The sequence below is a fragment of the Echiichthys vipera genome, assembly GCF_963691815.1.
Source record: "Echiichthys vipera genome assembly, chromosome: 4".
Taxonomy (NCBI): domain Eukaryota; kingdom Metazoa; phylum Chordata; class Actinopteri; order Perciformes; family Trachinidae; genus Echiichthys; species Echiichthys vipera.
Genome location: NC_139829.1, coordinates 29,725,199 through 29,740,757, shown reverse-complemented (window position 1 = coordinate 29,740,757; position 15,559 = coordinate 29,725,199). Strand labels below are relative to the sequence as shown.

Genomic DNA, 15,559 nt, shown 5'->3' with positions numbered 1-15,559 from the left:
AGCCTGCTACTTATTTTACTCAAGGCTCTTTAATCACAGCAATGATTTTTCATTTGTTGGGCCAACTCAGAGGATGGAGTCAGGGGAGCCACATTTTACACTGGCGGAAAAGTTGCAAAGAATATTTTTGAAACTTGTTCCTTTTGAACACCTACTGTACGACTGAGTTGTCTTAAAGGACGGTAGAATGTTTGGTGGGGAAAGTTATGACATGGGGAGAGGAATTTAATTAGGGCTGTGTACTTAGGCACAGTCTTTATCATCCTCCCACCCACCCCACAGTTTGAGACTTGTTTATCCTTGTTACATAATCCAGCTGGTCTCCTCTCACCATCTTTGATGTATGGTGGTTGGTAGTGCAACAAAATGGTGGCCAACGCCGGTAGTTGGCAGGGAACACCAGACCGAGCTCTAATTTTAATGAGTTTTATGTTAATTATGTGCTTTTGCAGTTCTTCCCGGGCATGCTGGGAAAAGGAGGGGGGGTCTTTGCACGCCATCTCGCCTCGGCTCTGTTGTATTCTTCTGTCGATTGTTCTTTTATGCAACATATTGACTCAATATGAAGTGAACTGAGAGAAAAACTCATGCCTGAGCAATGTAACAAGATACTTTATCACCTATTCAGATGGATGGAAAGAGAATCCATAGAGATGGAGTGAGGCACCACCACAGAATACAGCCGGGTGTCCAAAAGTTTCAGTCTTTGTCAGACAAGCTTTCAGTTTCACGGGCACATGTCAAGAACAGCTGTGACTCTGGAGCACTCATTTCAAACAGGAGTTTCTCCATGACAGAAAAAGAGAAAACTGTTCCCCAGTCCTGAACATTAAACATATGAGCAGCCATATGAGCAGCCTACCCAGCCTACTTTATATTGAAAAATATACAGAGGGTTCTGCAAGTACTCATAGACCTGGAGTAACATCCAGGTAACTACTACAGATCCCCACAAGAGTCAGAAAGTAAAGAGTAACACAGTGTGAACTACTACCCGCTGAGTTTGAACTGCTTTGGTCCAGCTTAGTAATGTTACATTCACTAAAGTTTTTTTTACCTTGACTTGGGCAAAAAGACGTGTATGACCCTCTCAAAGATGTTGGAACAATATTCAAAGTGTTGGACCCTTCTTTGTCAATTTTAGACGGCAAGCATTACAAATCGGATATCCATCTTCTACAACAGCAGTTTTTTTGCAGTATCCAAAATGCTCCCACGCAGCCAATTCAAGGCACTTTCTTGGCAGATATAGGGCTGGCATGTCAGTTCCGTCTAAATATTTCACAGCTCTACGCTTCAAGTGAGTGGCACGACTCTGTCACACAAACCAAACACACTCGCGGCATTCATTTCCATAGGGCAATATGCAAGAATCAGGACACCGTAGATATTCTAGCTTCTACAATTCTTACGGTTATGAAACCATGACATTATAAAACCGTGTTCTGGCAAAATCAGCTAATTCCGACATCCCTAATTTGAATTGAACTCAGCAAAACTAAGATGGAGTGGATCTGGTGTACCATCCCTGTTTCAAAAGTAGCTTTTTCCAGCTTTGTGGAAAGCCACAAACCTCCGTAGGCAGCCTGTAACCATAGTACGGAAGGAGGGGCCGATCGGGCTTGATTACAGCACATCAGTTGGAGGATGGCTGAAGCTCTGAGGTTTGCCGACATCACTTTGTAGCATGAAAGGCTCCAAGGAAAAAGAGGAAAATTGTGTGCACGTGCTGGTGGTTACTAAATGCTTCCTCGCCATCAACCAGCTTTCAATCGCTGCAGGATATTGGACACGACAAGGCAAGGAAGCTGGAATAACCCTCCTAAAGGAAGGGCAGTGCACAATCTTAGCATCATCACCATCGCATAGAGCTGCATACATAACCATCATCTCTTTCTTGCATAATATCCTCTTCCTCTCATTATCTGGCACTCTGTTTCTCGCACACTTTCTCTCTAACACACACTTGGACACACAGATGAGATGTACAGTTGTGCATATCGTGGCTCATTTAGATCTGTGCCGATGCGGCGGGGCTTTTGGTAAAACCGGCGTCGTGAGGCTGAGTGATGGGAATGTCAGGATTTGCATTTAAATTGGCGCCATTGTGTGTACAGGGAGGGGTGTATTCACAGGATGTGAAAGGGCTCTCCGCCGCCAGACACAATGCTCCGAGCATGATTACAGCAGATCACTCTCATGTTAATCGAGCTGCTAAATGCGCGGGCTATTTCTGTGTATTTGTGCGCTCGTCTACGGATGTGTGAGCGCACTGTTTTGTTCGAAGATACAAAGAATGGAAGAAAAGATAAACAGATACAGTAGATATGAGATGTGTGTATGTCGGCAAACTTCAGCATCCATTTATTCATCTGGACTTTGTCACATCTTCTCCATTCTTTCTTCCCTTCATCTTCTGTCAGTTACTTTCATCGTGCTTCTAGCGTGGCCGTGCCGGACCCTTTTCCTTCACCGGGAAGGAATAGACACTCTCAAGATGTTTGCATCCCATATGTGCACATTACATCTCAATGTCTTTCATGAGCTTTTCACTGAATGCTCCTGCCAAGCAGATTGCTCATTTTGAAATATATTATATATATTTTGAATTGTATATAACAATTGTGTTATGATGCACAAGAGTCTTTGCGTGACAGAGACGAAAGAAGAGGGAATAAAAAGAGCAAAGCTGGAATGTTTCTAATTTCTCAGGCTGTTTTGATGGCATTATCCGCCGCTGCTTGTTTTCATTCAATTACAGGAGCGTGACATCGTTTAGAAGTTTATTCTATAATTTAGGGGATCCTTCTGAGAAACCTCAATCATGATTGAGGGCAAATATAATATTAAACGGAGTATCCGGCTCTCAGTGAAAGCCTCTTGGCAGGAGTATGAGAGGGTGGGGGAGGATCACTTCCATGAGCCATTCCCTACAGACACCACTGGATTAGAATGAGACCCCCCGCCCTCTCAATTAAGAGATGAGTGAATGTGAGTATGCATGTGTGTGTGTGTGTGTGTGTGTGTGTGTGTGTGTGTGTGTGTGGGGTGACCCCTGGATGCAGGTGGGCAGGTGCAGCAGCCCGGGTCGGCCAAGGAGAGATGAGCCATTAGAGATTGGCTTAAAGACGCCCCTGTAGTCTGGCAGAGTTCAAAAGCAGCTATTAATCACGCTGGCATGAGGACACACACTGCCTCACACACACACACACACACACACACACACACACACACGCACGCACACACAGAGGATGGGGGGAAAGGGAGTAAGATGCACTCACATCCAGACAGTGGTGGGGATGCAGGAGAGAGAGAGGAAGGAGACACATTCATGATCTGCAAAACCTGAGCAAGGATAAAGGGAGAAGGGAAGCTCTTCCCTCCCTCAGTAGCTACATTCCTGCTTTCTTTGAGCAAGGCACTGATATACTGTTAACATAAATAATACACGTTTTTGATGGAACACTTAAAGCAAAGTTTAAAGTGTTTTTATGCCAAGAAAAATCAAAGTTGACAAATGACAAAACCTGGTAAAAATTGACAGATCCAAAGTAATACTTGTCCAGGCATTTAAATAAATTGATGTTCCAATTAATCAATGATGGAGACACCTGGAGAGGCGTGATTGGGAAGAACGGCCTCCCTCATCTAAATCCGAGCGGTCGTCTGTTATTAGACTTCTGTGCTAGTCACGGATTGTCTATAACGAACACCATGTTTGAACATAAGGATGCTCATAAGTGTACATGGTACCAGAGCACCCTAGGCCAAAGGTCAATGATTGATTTTGTGATCGTATCATCTGATCTGAGGCCTTATGTTTTGGACACTCGAGTGAAGAGAGGGGCAGGGCTGTCAGATGATCACCATCTGGTGATGAGTTGGGTCAGAGGATGGGGGAAGATTCTGGACAGACCAGGTAATCCCAAACTCTGCTTTTTGCAGATGATCTGGTCCTGATGGCATCGTCAGTCAGTGACCTTCAGAGCGTGAGTTTGGCTGGAGAATTGGAGGAGCGGGGGTGGTATTGCAGTCCCTCTATCGCACAGTTGTGACGAAAAGAGAGCTGAGCCGGAAGGTAAAGCTCTCGATCTACCGGTCAATCTTCGTTCCTACCCTCACCTATGGTCATGAAAGCTGGGTCATGACCAAAAGAATGAGGTTGCAAGTACAAGCGGCCAAAATGAGTTTTTTCAGGAGGGGGGCTAGAGTTCTCCCTTAGAGAGAGGGTGAGAAGTTCAGCCATCCGTGAGGAACTCGGAGTAGAGCCGCTGCTCCTTTGCGTTGAAAGGAGCCAGCTGAGGTGGTTCGGGCATCTAGTAAGGATGAACCCTGGGCGCCTCCCTAGGGAGGTGTTCCAGGCTCGTCCAGCTGGGAGGAGGCCTCGGGGGAAGACCCAGGACTAGGTGGAGAGATTATATCTCCACACTGGCCTGGGAACGCCTCGGGATCCCCCAGTTAGAGTCGGTTAATGTGGCCCGGGAAAGGGAAGTTTGGGGTCCCCTGCTAGAGCTGCTGCCCCCACGACCCGACCCCGGATAAGCGGTTGAAGATGAGATGAGATGAGATGAGACGTTCCAATTAAAAAAGAAAGAAAGCAGAGCAGGCTACATCATATGAACACATTTCCAATTACAATTCTCTCTAGATTTTGGATTTTTGCAGAAAATGAGGTCTGTGGCAAACAAAGATGTATCATACGTTTTTGTTCAGAAAGATCCACTTTTGATGATTTTTGAAGCGTAAATGTAATTGGCAGAAATCAAAAGCTATTGCAGGCTTTAAATGAACTACAACACGGTTGCATGACTTCTACATCACCACCACTTGCTCGTTAGCATATGTCTTCTTTTAATGATTGAGCAGCTACAGTACACTAACATCCTATTATGCTCTGTAGCACGTTTAAACTTCTAACAGGTCCGTCAAGAAAATCTATTAGATCCATGACAAATACTTTATGAAATATGTTGAGAAATTATGACATAAAATACTCATCATTTGGTGTTTTGGTGGACAACCATGAGTACCACGTTCCATACTGATGAAACCATGCAGTGACCCCTTATGACCTGCATGGACGCCTCTGCATTAGAGCTATAAATCCAAGAGTGGAGCCTGCTCACACATCCAAAGAACTCCATCATTCACAAAATGATACATCATCATTCCCAACACATGATGGACTCCGCAGCGGTGACAAAATGAGTGCTTGGCACCGACGCAGGAAGTCGTTTTGGTACTAAACGTCTTCATTTTTGTCAGAGCATAATTGAGGGCTTGCAATGCAATGATAAGCTGTGATTAAACCGCTTTAATTCCCAGATTCATTACAGCACTTTGGAGACGTAGCTCCCTTCATGGAAGAATACTAATCACAGTGTGAGTGTGCAGGAGAGCCCGGGCATTCAGGGAGGGCTGATTGTCACCGTTCCTTGGAGAAAAAAAGAAGCACTTACAGTATGCTGATGTTTTGATGTCAGCTGATTTGAGTGCAGGAGAGACCAAGAAAAAGAAAGAAGGAAATATTTGGCATTTATTTTCTGCTGCAATTAGTCAGACAGCAGTCAGTCTAATTGGCTTCAAACGTGTATTGTTAGCATCCGTCACTGTGTGTGTGTGTGTGTGTGTGTGTGTGTGTGTGTGTGTGTGTGTGTGTGTGTGTGTGTCTGAAGGGGTGTATGTGACTGTTAAGGCTGTGTTGTGACACATGTAAGGCAGGCTACAAATTGCCTGTCACAGCAAGCTTCTTTCACTAGACGGATAGGGGAGTGGCTTTTCTGAAGATGCTGATTTTTGTTGAGTGTGTGTGTGTGTGTGTGTGTGTGTTTGTGTTTGTGTGTGTGAAAGTGATAGAGCTAAGTCAAAAGTGTGAAAAGACTGAGCCCGATTTGGCATCTGCTTTTCTTCACATGCACATCAATCCAAGGGGCCTTTAACCCCAGATAAATGTGAATGCATGTGTGTATGCTGTGCATGGGCTTAATCGCGGATTAGAGGGTCAAAAAGCGAAACTCATGTGCCGTCAAGAAGCCAACAAACCTGGATTTAGCGTCACCATTGATCGAGACAAAAAGCTCATACTGTAAATCACAGATACAAAATCTTTCCTGTCTTCTTTGTTCCTGCCCCCCCTTTAGATCTGAACATAAAAACATCCATCTGCCATAGATCACTGCTTGAAAGGAATTCTTTGAAACTTTGACCAGCTGAACTTCAATCCCCGTTTCAATTTACTTGAGGGTGGACATTTTTTCTGGGCCTCCTTTTAGACAGCAATGGAAAGCTATTAGTAACAATAGTCCATTTTAGGCTCTTATTGTTGGAGGCTAACATTTTTTTCCACTACCGGCTGGAACCAGGGGTTATACTCTAAGGTTGGGAGATGACTGACAAAAGCCTCCCATCCTCTCCCACTCTCCGTCCATCCCCTCTATCCTCCCGTCCTTCTCTCCTCACGTCTCATATCATTCCCACCTCTTTGCGGCTGACACAAACAGTTGCTCACTACCCATTTACACAAAAAAGGCAATCAAAGACTTGTTTTTCCTCGCTTCCTATCTCAGGCAAGCGGCTCAAGAAGAAGAGACATCTGTTTACTGTAGCACTGTGTAATGTAGTCTTTTTTATGGCGAGAGTAGGACAAGTATTCCTTATTCCCTCTAATCTCAACAGGATGATGTCCTCTCAAGTCAAGGCAAAGCCGGCGCTCATGCCTATGAACAAGAACTCACTGTCCAATGTAAAAAGAATAACATGTATGTATGCACTTGCATACCTTCACAAAACCAGTGTCTCCTGCAAGTAGGCTGGATTCATCAAAACCATCTGTCAGGATTTTAAGCATCAACACCAGGTACTGGTGTACAAAAACAACTGTTGGGCACATTTATCTGTGTTATATCTTTGCTCTATGTTAGAATAGCAAAAGCAAACCTCTACTCTCTTAATTCTTTTGCATTTATCCTCACCTGACTCGGGGCATATCCCTTAGAGGTTCCCGGTGGGTGCGACCCCGGTTGGCCCCCTGCAGGGTGCGGCGGTTGGCAGTTGAGTAATCGGGCTCCAGCTCATATGGCTCCTCCTCTTCAGGGCCCAAGCTGCGGCGATCATCCTCCAGGCCATATGGCTCAGGCTGGAAGCGCTCAGGTTGGGAGCGGTTCAGATCCACAGTGCTGCTACCCATAGGCACCTGGGGCTGTGCAACATGGCCGTAGTCATCCTTGCGAATAGGCAGCGTGTAGCTGTTCTCTGGCCGGTAGCTGTTTGGCAGGTAGGGGTAGCGTGGCGGCCGGAAGTTGACGCCGCGTGACAGGCTGCCGTAGTTGTCAGTCAAATCGGCGTAGCCATCATGCAGGCCGTAGTGGCGAATGTACTGGCTCTCAGGTGTCTCACCGTATGAATCGTTGTAAGAGTTGTTGTAGGAACGAGTCAGGGTGGAGGTGGCTTGAGGCGTGATGAAGCGGTCACCTCCATTCTTCATGTAGCGCCGGTCGATGGAGTCGGTGTAGCTACCCAGAGGGGACGAGCCCTCAGGCAGGGGGAGGCCATCGGGGCCCAGGGGCACCTGACGCACTGTCCGTGTGGTCACCGTCTTCACCATCTTAGTCACCTGCAGAGGAATGGATACACCTGTCAGACAGTGTGGCATCACAGAATTATATTAAAGAAAATCCTTGTTTCGGTCCAGCTGACATGGACAAGTCGTCTTAACACAGAAAACCATGCTGTCCACCAGCTGTCTGATTAGGAGACTGTTTTAGATTGTCACACAGTGAGAGAGGCAGGAACTGGATTCATGGGAACAATGAATGATTAGTGAGGTTCTTGGTGTCCAGATTAAACATGCATTTCAAACCTAATGCAGAGGAAAACACTTCTATTTGTATTAATTTAATCAAAGTTTGATGTTAGTTCTAGTCAACTTTTCAACACTGAGAGTATTATCAAAAAATTACAGTTCATGGAACCAAGCATATAGGGGATATTAATGCTGAATTTGGTTGGGAATAACCATGTGATCATCAATGCCACATTTAAATTCTACTAATAAAGACATTTAGTGGCTGTACTCAGGGAGAAACTGACCAATATCTGTAAGGCCTGTCACCAATTGGTGTTACCATAAGATATAAAGTGGAAAAAGTCAGTACTAGTGATAGACCGATACATCTGCAAGCCAATATTATTATTATATTTGCGTTTCTTTGGGTCTATAGGCATCAGCTGCTGCTTTCGCCAATAGTTTTTTCCAGGCATTATTTACAGACAGGAGTCCACATGCAGCTACGTGTTGCTGGAGACGCCTTTTTTGAGTTCAATAATTTTTCCTTTTTGTTTATATTGAGACTTGTAACATTTATTATCATCATCGTGTAATTTTTATAATGTACATTAGGGAGCAAAAATAGTATCGGCCCCAAATATCGGCCCAAGAAAATCGTCAGTTCGTATCAGTCATCGGTTAAGGCTGATGAAAAAAAATTGGTATCGGCATTGGCCCTAAAAAATCCATATCTGTCGATCCCTAGTCAGTAAACATGATATAATAATAATAAGACAAACACTGTCAGCCACATCTAAACCCTAAAATATTGCGTATACACAGTAACTGTCTTGGTAGACTAAGTCTCATGGACAGTGCTGTAACAGAGCCATCTTAAGGTGCTACAGCTCCACTGGACCTTGAATCCTTTCTGTCCCCAAGGGAACAGGGGAGCATCGCTCTGTAGCCAGGGGACTGTGACAACCAGACCTGCGTGCATCCATCTCTCAGGCTCCCTTCATCCTATAGCTAAATACTCTACTTCCTCTGTGGTCTCTGAGGCTGTCTGACTGGAATTACAGACAGCTACCCCCTCCTTCCCTGGGCCCTCAGCCCATACAGAAACCAATTTGCTGCCCACTGAATTCCGCTGTGGACGATAATTGGCTATTTTGTCCACGGCTATAAATTCATCTTCAGAATTAATGAGGTTGATGAAAATTAATAGTCATCGGCAGGGGTGCAGGTCTGATGCAATTTGCGTTGTGCCTGACGAGGTGTCGCAGAGAAGTTCGCTCCCACTTGACGAGACAAGACCACCATTCTGATTTTCTCTGGGGGAAAGGAAGGAAGAAAACAGAAAACATTCCTGCATCTGATGGGTTTAATTTTCGACGCCAGCCTTCTTAACTGTAATGCGCTTTCTTTATTTTCCCCATCAATGCCATAATTTAGATTTGGATCAGGAGCGAGCAAAGGCATGTAACAATATCAAGAAACCACAACAAAGCGTTAACCCTTGCGACGGAGCAGCAAAAGCAAAAGTGCAAACATTGTCAGTGGTTTAACACAGCACCCTCATTAACTTGGTTGAGAGAAATAGAGATTTCCAATGGCCTTTGTTTGATTTCAACCTGAGTGTGAGCTACACAACAAAGCCTATCCCAGTAACGGCAAGGTTAATTCCCATCAAAGAGTAATTTATGTTTGTTTCTGATGTCATTCCGCTTTGGCTTTGCACGGTTAAAAATAAAGAGCTAATTTGCTTGATTCACATTAGCTGAAGCATATGTATGACCCTGGCATAACAAGCTCACTTCCATCCTATTGATTCACAGAGGTAAGAACCCAAACTACACTGCACGGTGCTAATAGCATGGATCCTAATGCTAACTCTGGGCCTCAAGGGGCCGACAGGAGCCGGGGCAGAATGTCATACCCTGCATGAATAATAAATGTCATTTATTAAATAACATTTTGAATTTTGATTCGCCTTATTGATTTTTCCAAGAGATATAGATTCACAATGGAACCTAAGCCTTCCAGACAGCGTTCATTGTCACAGCTATTTACGTCTTAGTCTTGGAAGTGTAGACTAAAATACTTGTTTTAGTCACATTTTAGTCATTTGTATCCATCATAGTTCTTAGTCAACAACTCAAATTTTTTAGTCTAGCTTTAGTCTTGTTAGCTATTTCTTTAATTTAGTCTTAGTCCTGTGTCTTTAGCAAAGTTTATATATTATAGTAAGACAATTGTCAGGACTGTGGACTGAGACAAGGCCAGAGATGGACTGGTGGTGTGTGTGTGTGTGTGTGTTTGAGAGGCAGAGCAAGGGGAATATAATATTGCATGATATCATCACAGCTAGTGTTTAAGGACAACGGTGCCATCTTGTCATTATCTTGACATAGGGAAAAAAGGTCCTTGACCAACATATTTTGTCATAGTTTTCATTAATGAAATGAACACTGCTTCCAAACTGAGAATTATTCAGAATGTTTTTTTCATATCGGATCATTTCATCACCTTTTATGCATCGTCTTATGTTATCCCAGTCTATTCTGTCTGTCAGAATGGACTGTAGAGGAGAGCATGGTTAATGCTACAGCTTCCAAGCCGTTACATGCCCAGCTGCTTTGTACCAACAGCTTTTTAGGTGATTTGCAATGTCTGCAAAGGAGCCATCAAACGGTTTTAAAACACTCTTTGATGTACGCTCGAGTTCACAAGGCGTTAAACCGTCGGGCGCAGGGAAACGGGGGACCTGTGTTTCAAAAGGAGCGTTTGAAATGTGTTGAAGTGGCATAAACAGAGCTAAAAGAGATTTGCTAAAAGGGTGGAGATCAGAGTATATGTGAACACGTGCACAGTTAAAAATACTACAGATTTGTATGTGCGTGCATGGAAAGCCATTGCCGCACTGAAAAGTGTTTTAGCGAGTTAGACACGGGCCTCAACTGTTTACCAAACTGTTGGAATGGAGGGTAAAGCAGCAAGCGTCAAACTGTCCTGTTTACAGCTCTGTAAGATGTTTCATGACCCCTTCGGCATTCACTTTATTGCGAGCTAAAATGGAGATGGTGGCATGGGATAGTGGGGGAGGATAAGGTGGTAATTCAGACTGGAAAGTGACTTATTTTCAGCCCATCTAAAGAGCATCTGCGAGGATAAAGGAAGTAGAAATTGTTAGTTGTTCTCTGCAATTAAAGAACGTCCAAGTGTAAATGTGGGCGTCTTTAAAAGATAATGTTAAAAGAACAGGGAGACATGAGGGAAGGGGGGGAAACACAGCAAACATCACACAGGGTTAAGCATCCTTTACTGGCTCTGTCTCCGACAGGTCGGGAGTCGAGATGGGGACCGGGGTAGGGGTCCGGGTGCCAGGCCTGGACTCCACTAACAAGTTGTCAGTCACAATCACTGGGTGGTAGGTGCGGCGAGTGATGGTTTTGACCACTTTGGTCACCTAGAGTTGGAGGGATGAGCGGGTAGAGCTCTTAGAAAACATCCACCTCGTTGTTTTCATTGTGTAATGCACATGGCCTGAATATGACAAAACTTAAGCTAAATACTGTACACACTGGAGATCAAAATCAGACAACAAGTTATAAATACTGGATTTATTCTGGAATACTGTTAAATTTTACTGTTCAGAATTGGATTGAATATCTGCTGTCTCTATACCACTGCTGTACTGGCATGTTCTTTTAAATAACCAAGGCACTTCAACAAAAACCTTTATTTTGTGAAAAAAGCAGTGAGCACAATTAGAGAACACTTTCAGAAACCTCCCAGTTATTGGTGATTTGGCACCTGGTGACAATTGTCTTAATTGTTGGACACACTCTTGGAAGCTCTCATGGTTACTTTGCGAGATCACGCTGTAATGTGACTGAGGAGGTTGTCCAGATGAAGCCTTTGCTGAGGAGGATATTGTGTGGAAAGAGGAGAACTGGTCCAGAGTGAACTTCAAGGATGAGAGTACTTTCAATTTATTTGAGTCTGATGGGAAACAATATATTGAGCGTAGGACTGGGGAAAGACTGAACCCAAAGTGTCAAATAAGTTAAATTTGGAGGAGGAAGTGTCATGGTTTGGGGGATGTTTTCTGCAGCAGGAGTTGGGCCTCTTGTACAGCTACATGGCAGGGGGAATGCAAATGTTTATGTGAACCTCCTTCAGCAACATGCAATACTTCCACTGCAATTGTCTCCAATCAGCCCGCAATTTTAATGCAAGACAACGCCTCCTGTCAATTCAAAACAGGTTACGCAGTTCCTTGAAGCTAAGAACATTGAAACGATGAAATGGCCAGCCCAGAGTCCAGATCCAAACCACATAGAAAATCTCTGGAAAATTCTTGGCGACAAAGTAATGAATAAGAAACCTGTGAATGTTCTCATTGGTCCAGGTCATCGTGATCGTTATCCCCAAAGATGAAGCCTCTTGGATGAGAGGTGAAACGTCTTCCTAGACAAATAACCAAGTCCAGTTGACTGAAATTGCTCTGGGGATAATGACTAAGAAACCCACTACAGTTACCGAACTGTGGAAGGGACTGAAGAAGAATGGACCAAGATCAAACCAGAGCAGTGTGAGAAGCTAGTGATGTCCTGTGGGCGCAGATATGCTGAAGTCATTCAAAGCAAGGGCCTCTACACCTCCTATTCATTTTTTAATCCTACAGCCCTAAGGAAACACTGTTGAAATCTTCTCTTCTGACACAAAGGTTACTGTTACTGTTCTCTAATTTTGCTCACTGCTTATTTCACAAAATAAAGGTTTTTGTTGAAGTGCTTTGGTTATTTAAAAAACAAACAAACATGTGAGTACACCGGTGGTATAGCTACAGTGGATATGCTATCAGATTCCGAACCATAAAAAATAACAATATTTCAGAATAAATCGAGAAAAAGTGTCTGTTCTTTATTGTCTTCTATTCAACAGTGGCCCCTCGTTTTTCACAACAGCGGTACCTGATAAACTAACTCCTGCCTACTCAGTGTTGGCTCCCCAGCGTGTGCAGGGTAGTGAAAAGTGCTTTTATTTGTTTGTGTGGTCTGCCTCAACTCCCATTAGCTCATATCCAGAGGAAAGAAGAGGAATGACGCTTTTATTGGCCACAACTGAGCTCTTCCTGACTGGTATTCCATTCAGAGCGTCTGCCAGCACGTAGAGAGGGCTGGATGATGGCCAAGGTTTGAAAGCATGGCATGCTGAGACAGAAGGGCGGACTGGGATGTAATTAAGCTTCGACTCGTACACACATGGCCGATTCACTGAGTTGAATTTATTGAAAACGTAGTGAGAATGCACAGTTCGTCTGAAATTGAAGTGCTGTTTATAGTTGTATTCCAATTGCATATGAATAACTTTGTACATTAACTGAATTCATGTGCTGAGACTTACCCTGACACCCTGCACAAGCACTCCTTAGTGACAATGTTTCTGTTCCTTTCTCCTCTCACTACTAATACTGCTGATACTAAATCAGCTTGAATCAGTTTTGGCCTGAAAATCAGTAAGACAGAAAAGGTTTCCGTTTTTCATCTCCTGGCCATCAGATGGGGGATAACCATCAAGGGAAAGGAGTGTATTATTATTAGACAGTACGGCAAGACTTTGGTTCAAAAGAAACGATAAGCACATAAATAGAACTGTGAGTTTCTGCGAGATGACAAGAGGGATAGAAAAGGAGAGAGGGTGAAAAATAACACAGTCATCCATTTGCCACCACAGAGTGTGTGGCTTCCAGAAGTCCGTCATGAACATTAATCTGCTTTCCTCCTCAGAGTGACTTCCAGAGAGCACCCCATCCCTCCTCCCAGCAGGGTGGTGGCCCGTTAAAAGAATGTCCTTCCTCTTCCCTTCCCCAGGAGCAAAGCCGTTTATTAGTGTGACGTTTACTGCACATGCTTGTGTGTGTTATCCCTAAGAAGGTCTGCATATGAATGCATAAAATCATGTATGAGTGTGAGTGAGTGTGTGCGGTCAATTCCCTCGCAGTAAACAGGCTGGAGGGCAATGGGCCTTCCCTGATGAGGGATTAGACAAAGCTTTTTCATTACAGTTTCACAGTCCCTAGAGTAGGAGCTCCACACAGCGCGCTCCACTCTGCCGCAGCAGCAGCAGCAGCAGCAGCAGCAGCAGCATCAGAAGCAGCAGTCTGTGTTTACGTTTACATCTGAATCCCAAGCAAAATGTTACACAATAAGACTTTCATTGAGGGTATGTCTCAAAAATGTGGGAGCATAAAGGAAGAGCCCCCCCACTTGAATCTTTTTCAAATGGAAATCCACCCTGGTGTCTTCTCCGTGCACAGGAAGTGATGGATTCAAACATAGGAGTGAAATGGAGGCTGTCTCCCCAAACACAATGAACAGACACACTTGAAATACTTCAAAACCCAACCTGATACCACGAGGAGGACTTTCTGGTTCGAGCAATTGCAGATAACTGATGCCACTTGAAATAATGTTTGAGTGTCGGGGTCTTCAAAGTGCTAACAAATTAATTTCCGGAGCCAAAAAGAGGTTCAGTAATTCATACAACTCAAAAATAAAAAGCAAGCTATCACAAGTCTACAGCTGGCAAAAAACAAACTTAAATAAGTAAAAAGAATTTGAAATTAACATTCCTGATAAAATTAATTGGTTACCAATTAAGGACACTCAATTTTAAATCAACAGTCCTACAGAGCAGTGGTGCTTTGTACCTCCTATAATGTCAAAAAGGGGTGTTTTAAGACAAGAAATTAAACAAGATAAATAAAAAAGAAAGAGAGAGAGAGAGAGAGAGAGGGAGAGAGAAGGCCATGCAAAAGAAATAACACAAAAGAGAAAATGGGTCTCATCCTAGAAGGTGGAAGCGACAAGCAGTGAACTGAGAAGTGTTGTCGAGTACAGACTGGAGCATTATTTGGCTTGTGATGAAGCAGACTGTGTTGCATACTGCTGCTGTAGCTTGTATGGGGCTGATGCTAGATCACACCTGTTGGACGTGTGGGCGTCAACACGTGAGTGCTGCACAGGCGTGCACACTTTGGCCTCAACGCGTTCTGGCCAACCGTTTTTTGAACCCTGATACAACGTGAGACTGGTACTGTCTGTCATTGCAGCCGGGGAATGACTGTGAACAGAGTATAGCAGCACTTTCTACCGTGGAAAAAGCCCAGGTAAAGGCTTCAAAAAGCAATAACCACACAAGCGGACATGTTCTTTTACAGCTTTACCTGACGATAGCATGAAGCTACATGTAGCCGTAGAATCCCTTAGTATTAGCATAAAAGCTGCACTTTCTAACTTACACTTACACTATTAGAGCAGTTTCACCTTGTAAAGAGGCTAAAGGTCCTTGAGGCAGCATGTCTCCCCCTCTCTCTCTCACCCCATTTCCTGTCTGTCCTATCTAATAAAAGGCTTGAAAACTGCCAAAAAAAATTATCTTAAAAAAAAAAAAACACCAATAAAGGCATTTAAACCAACAACTACACAATGTGATCCAAAATTGGGGATAAATTAACTTATCTATAACCAAGATTTCCATTGTTCCCTGACGCTATGTAGCTACATGTAGCAATGTATGTAAAATGTAAACACTGCATTAATGTCTGTTGTTGTCATTTTGGTTGCCAATGTTAATTTCTTCCCAATTTCCGATCCCATTCCAGCTGGAACAAACGTTGTTAAAAAGCCTTTAATAACCGTCTGTTGAATATTTGAAGCCAAAGTGTTGACGCCTGCGCCGTATGCCTGTTTTGACATCGACACGTCCAGCAGGTGCGATCTAACA

The 15,559-nt window shown here is 43.8% G+C and overlaps 1 protein-coding gene across 9 annotated transcripts in view; it reads right to left on the bottom strand.

Annotated features, from left to right (window-relative positions):
• Positions 1 to 15,559, bottom strand: part of arvcfb (ARVCF delta catenin family member b) — a 236,889-nt gene that overhangs the window by 72,897 nt on the left and 148,433 nt on the right. For 5 of the 9 annotated variants that reach the window (XM_083912103.1, XM_083912100.1, XM_083912104.1 and 2 more), the window contains 2 exons: positions 11,091 to 11,234; positions 6,972 to 7,612 (listed from right to left, as the gene is read on the bottom strand). In XM_083912103.1, the coding sequence (XP_083768229.1) occupies positions 6,972 to 7,612; positions 11,091 to 11,234 (785 nt within the window). The remainder of the gene's footprint in view (positions 1 to 6,971; positions 7,613 to 11,090; positions 11,235 to 15,559) is intronic. The other 4 variants (XM_083912105.1, XM_083912106.1, XM_083912107.1 and 1 more) reach the window with 1 other exon arrangement.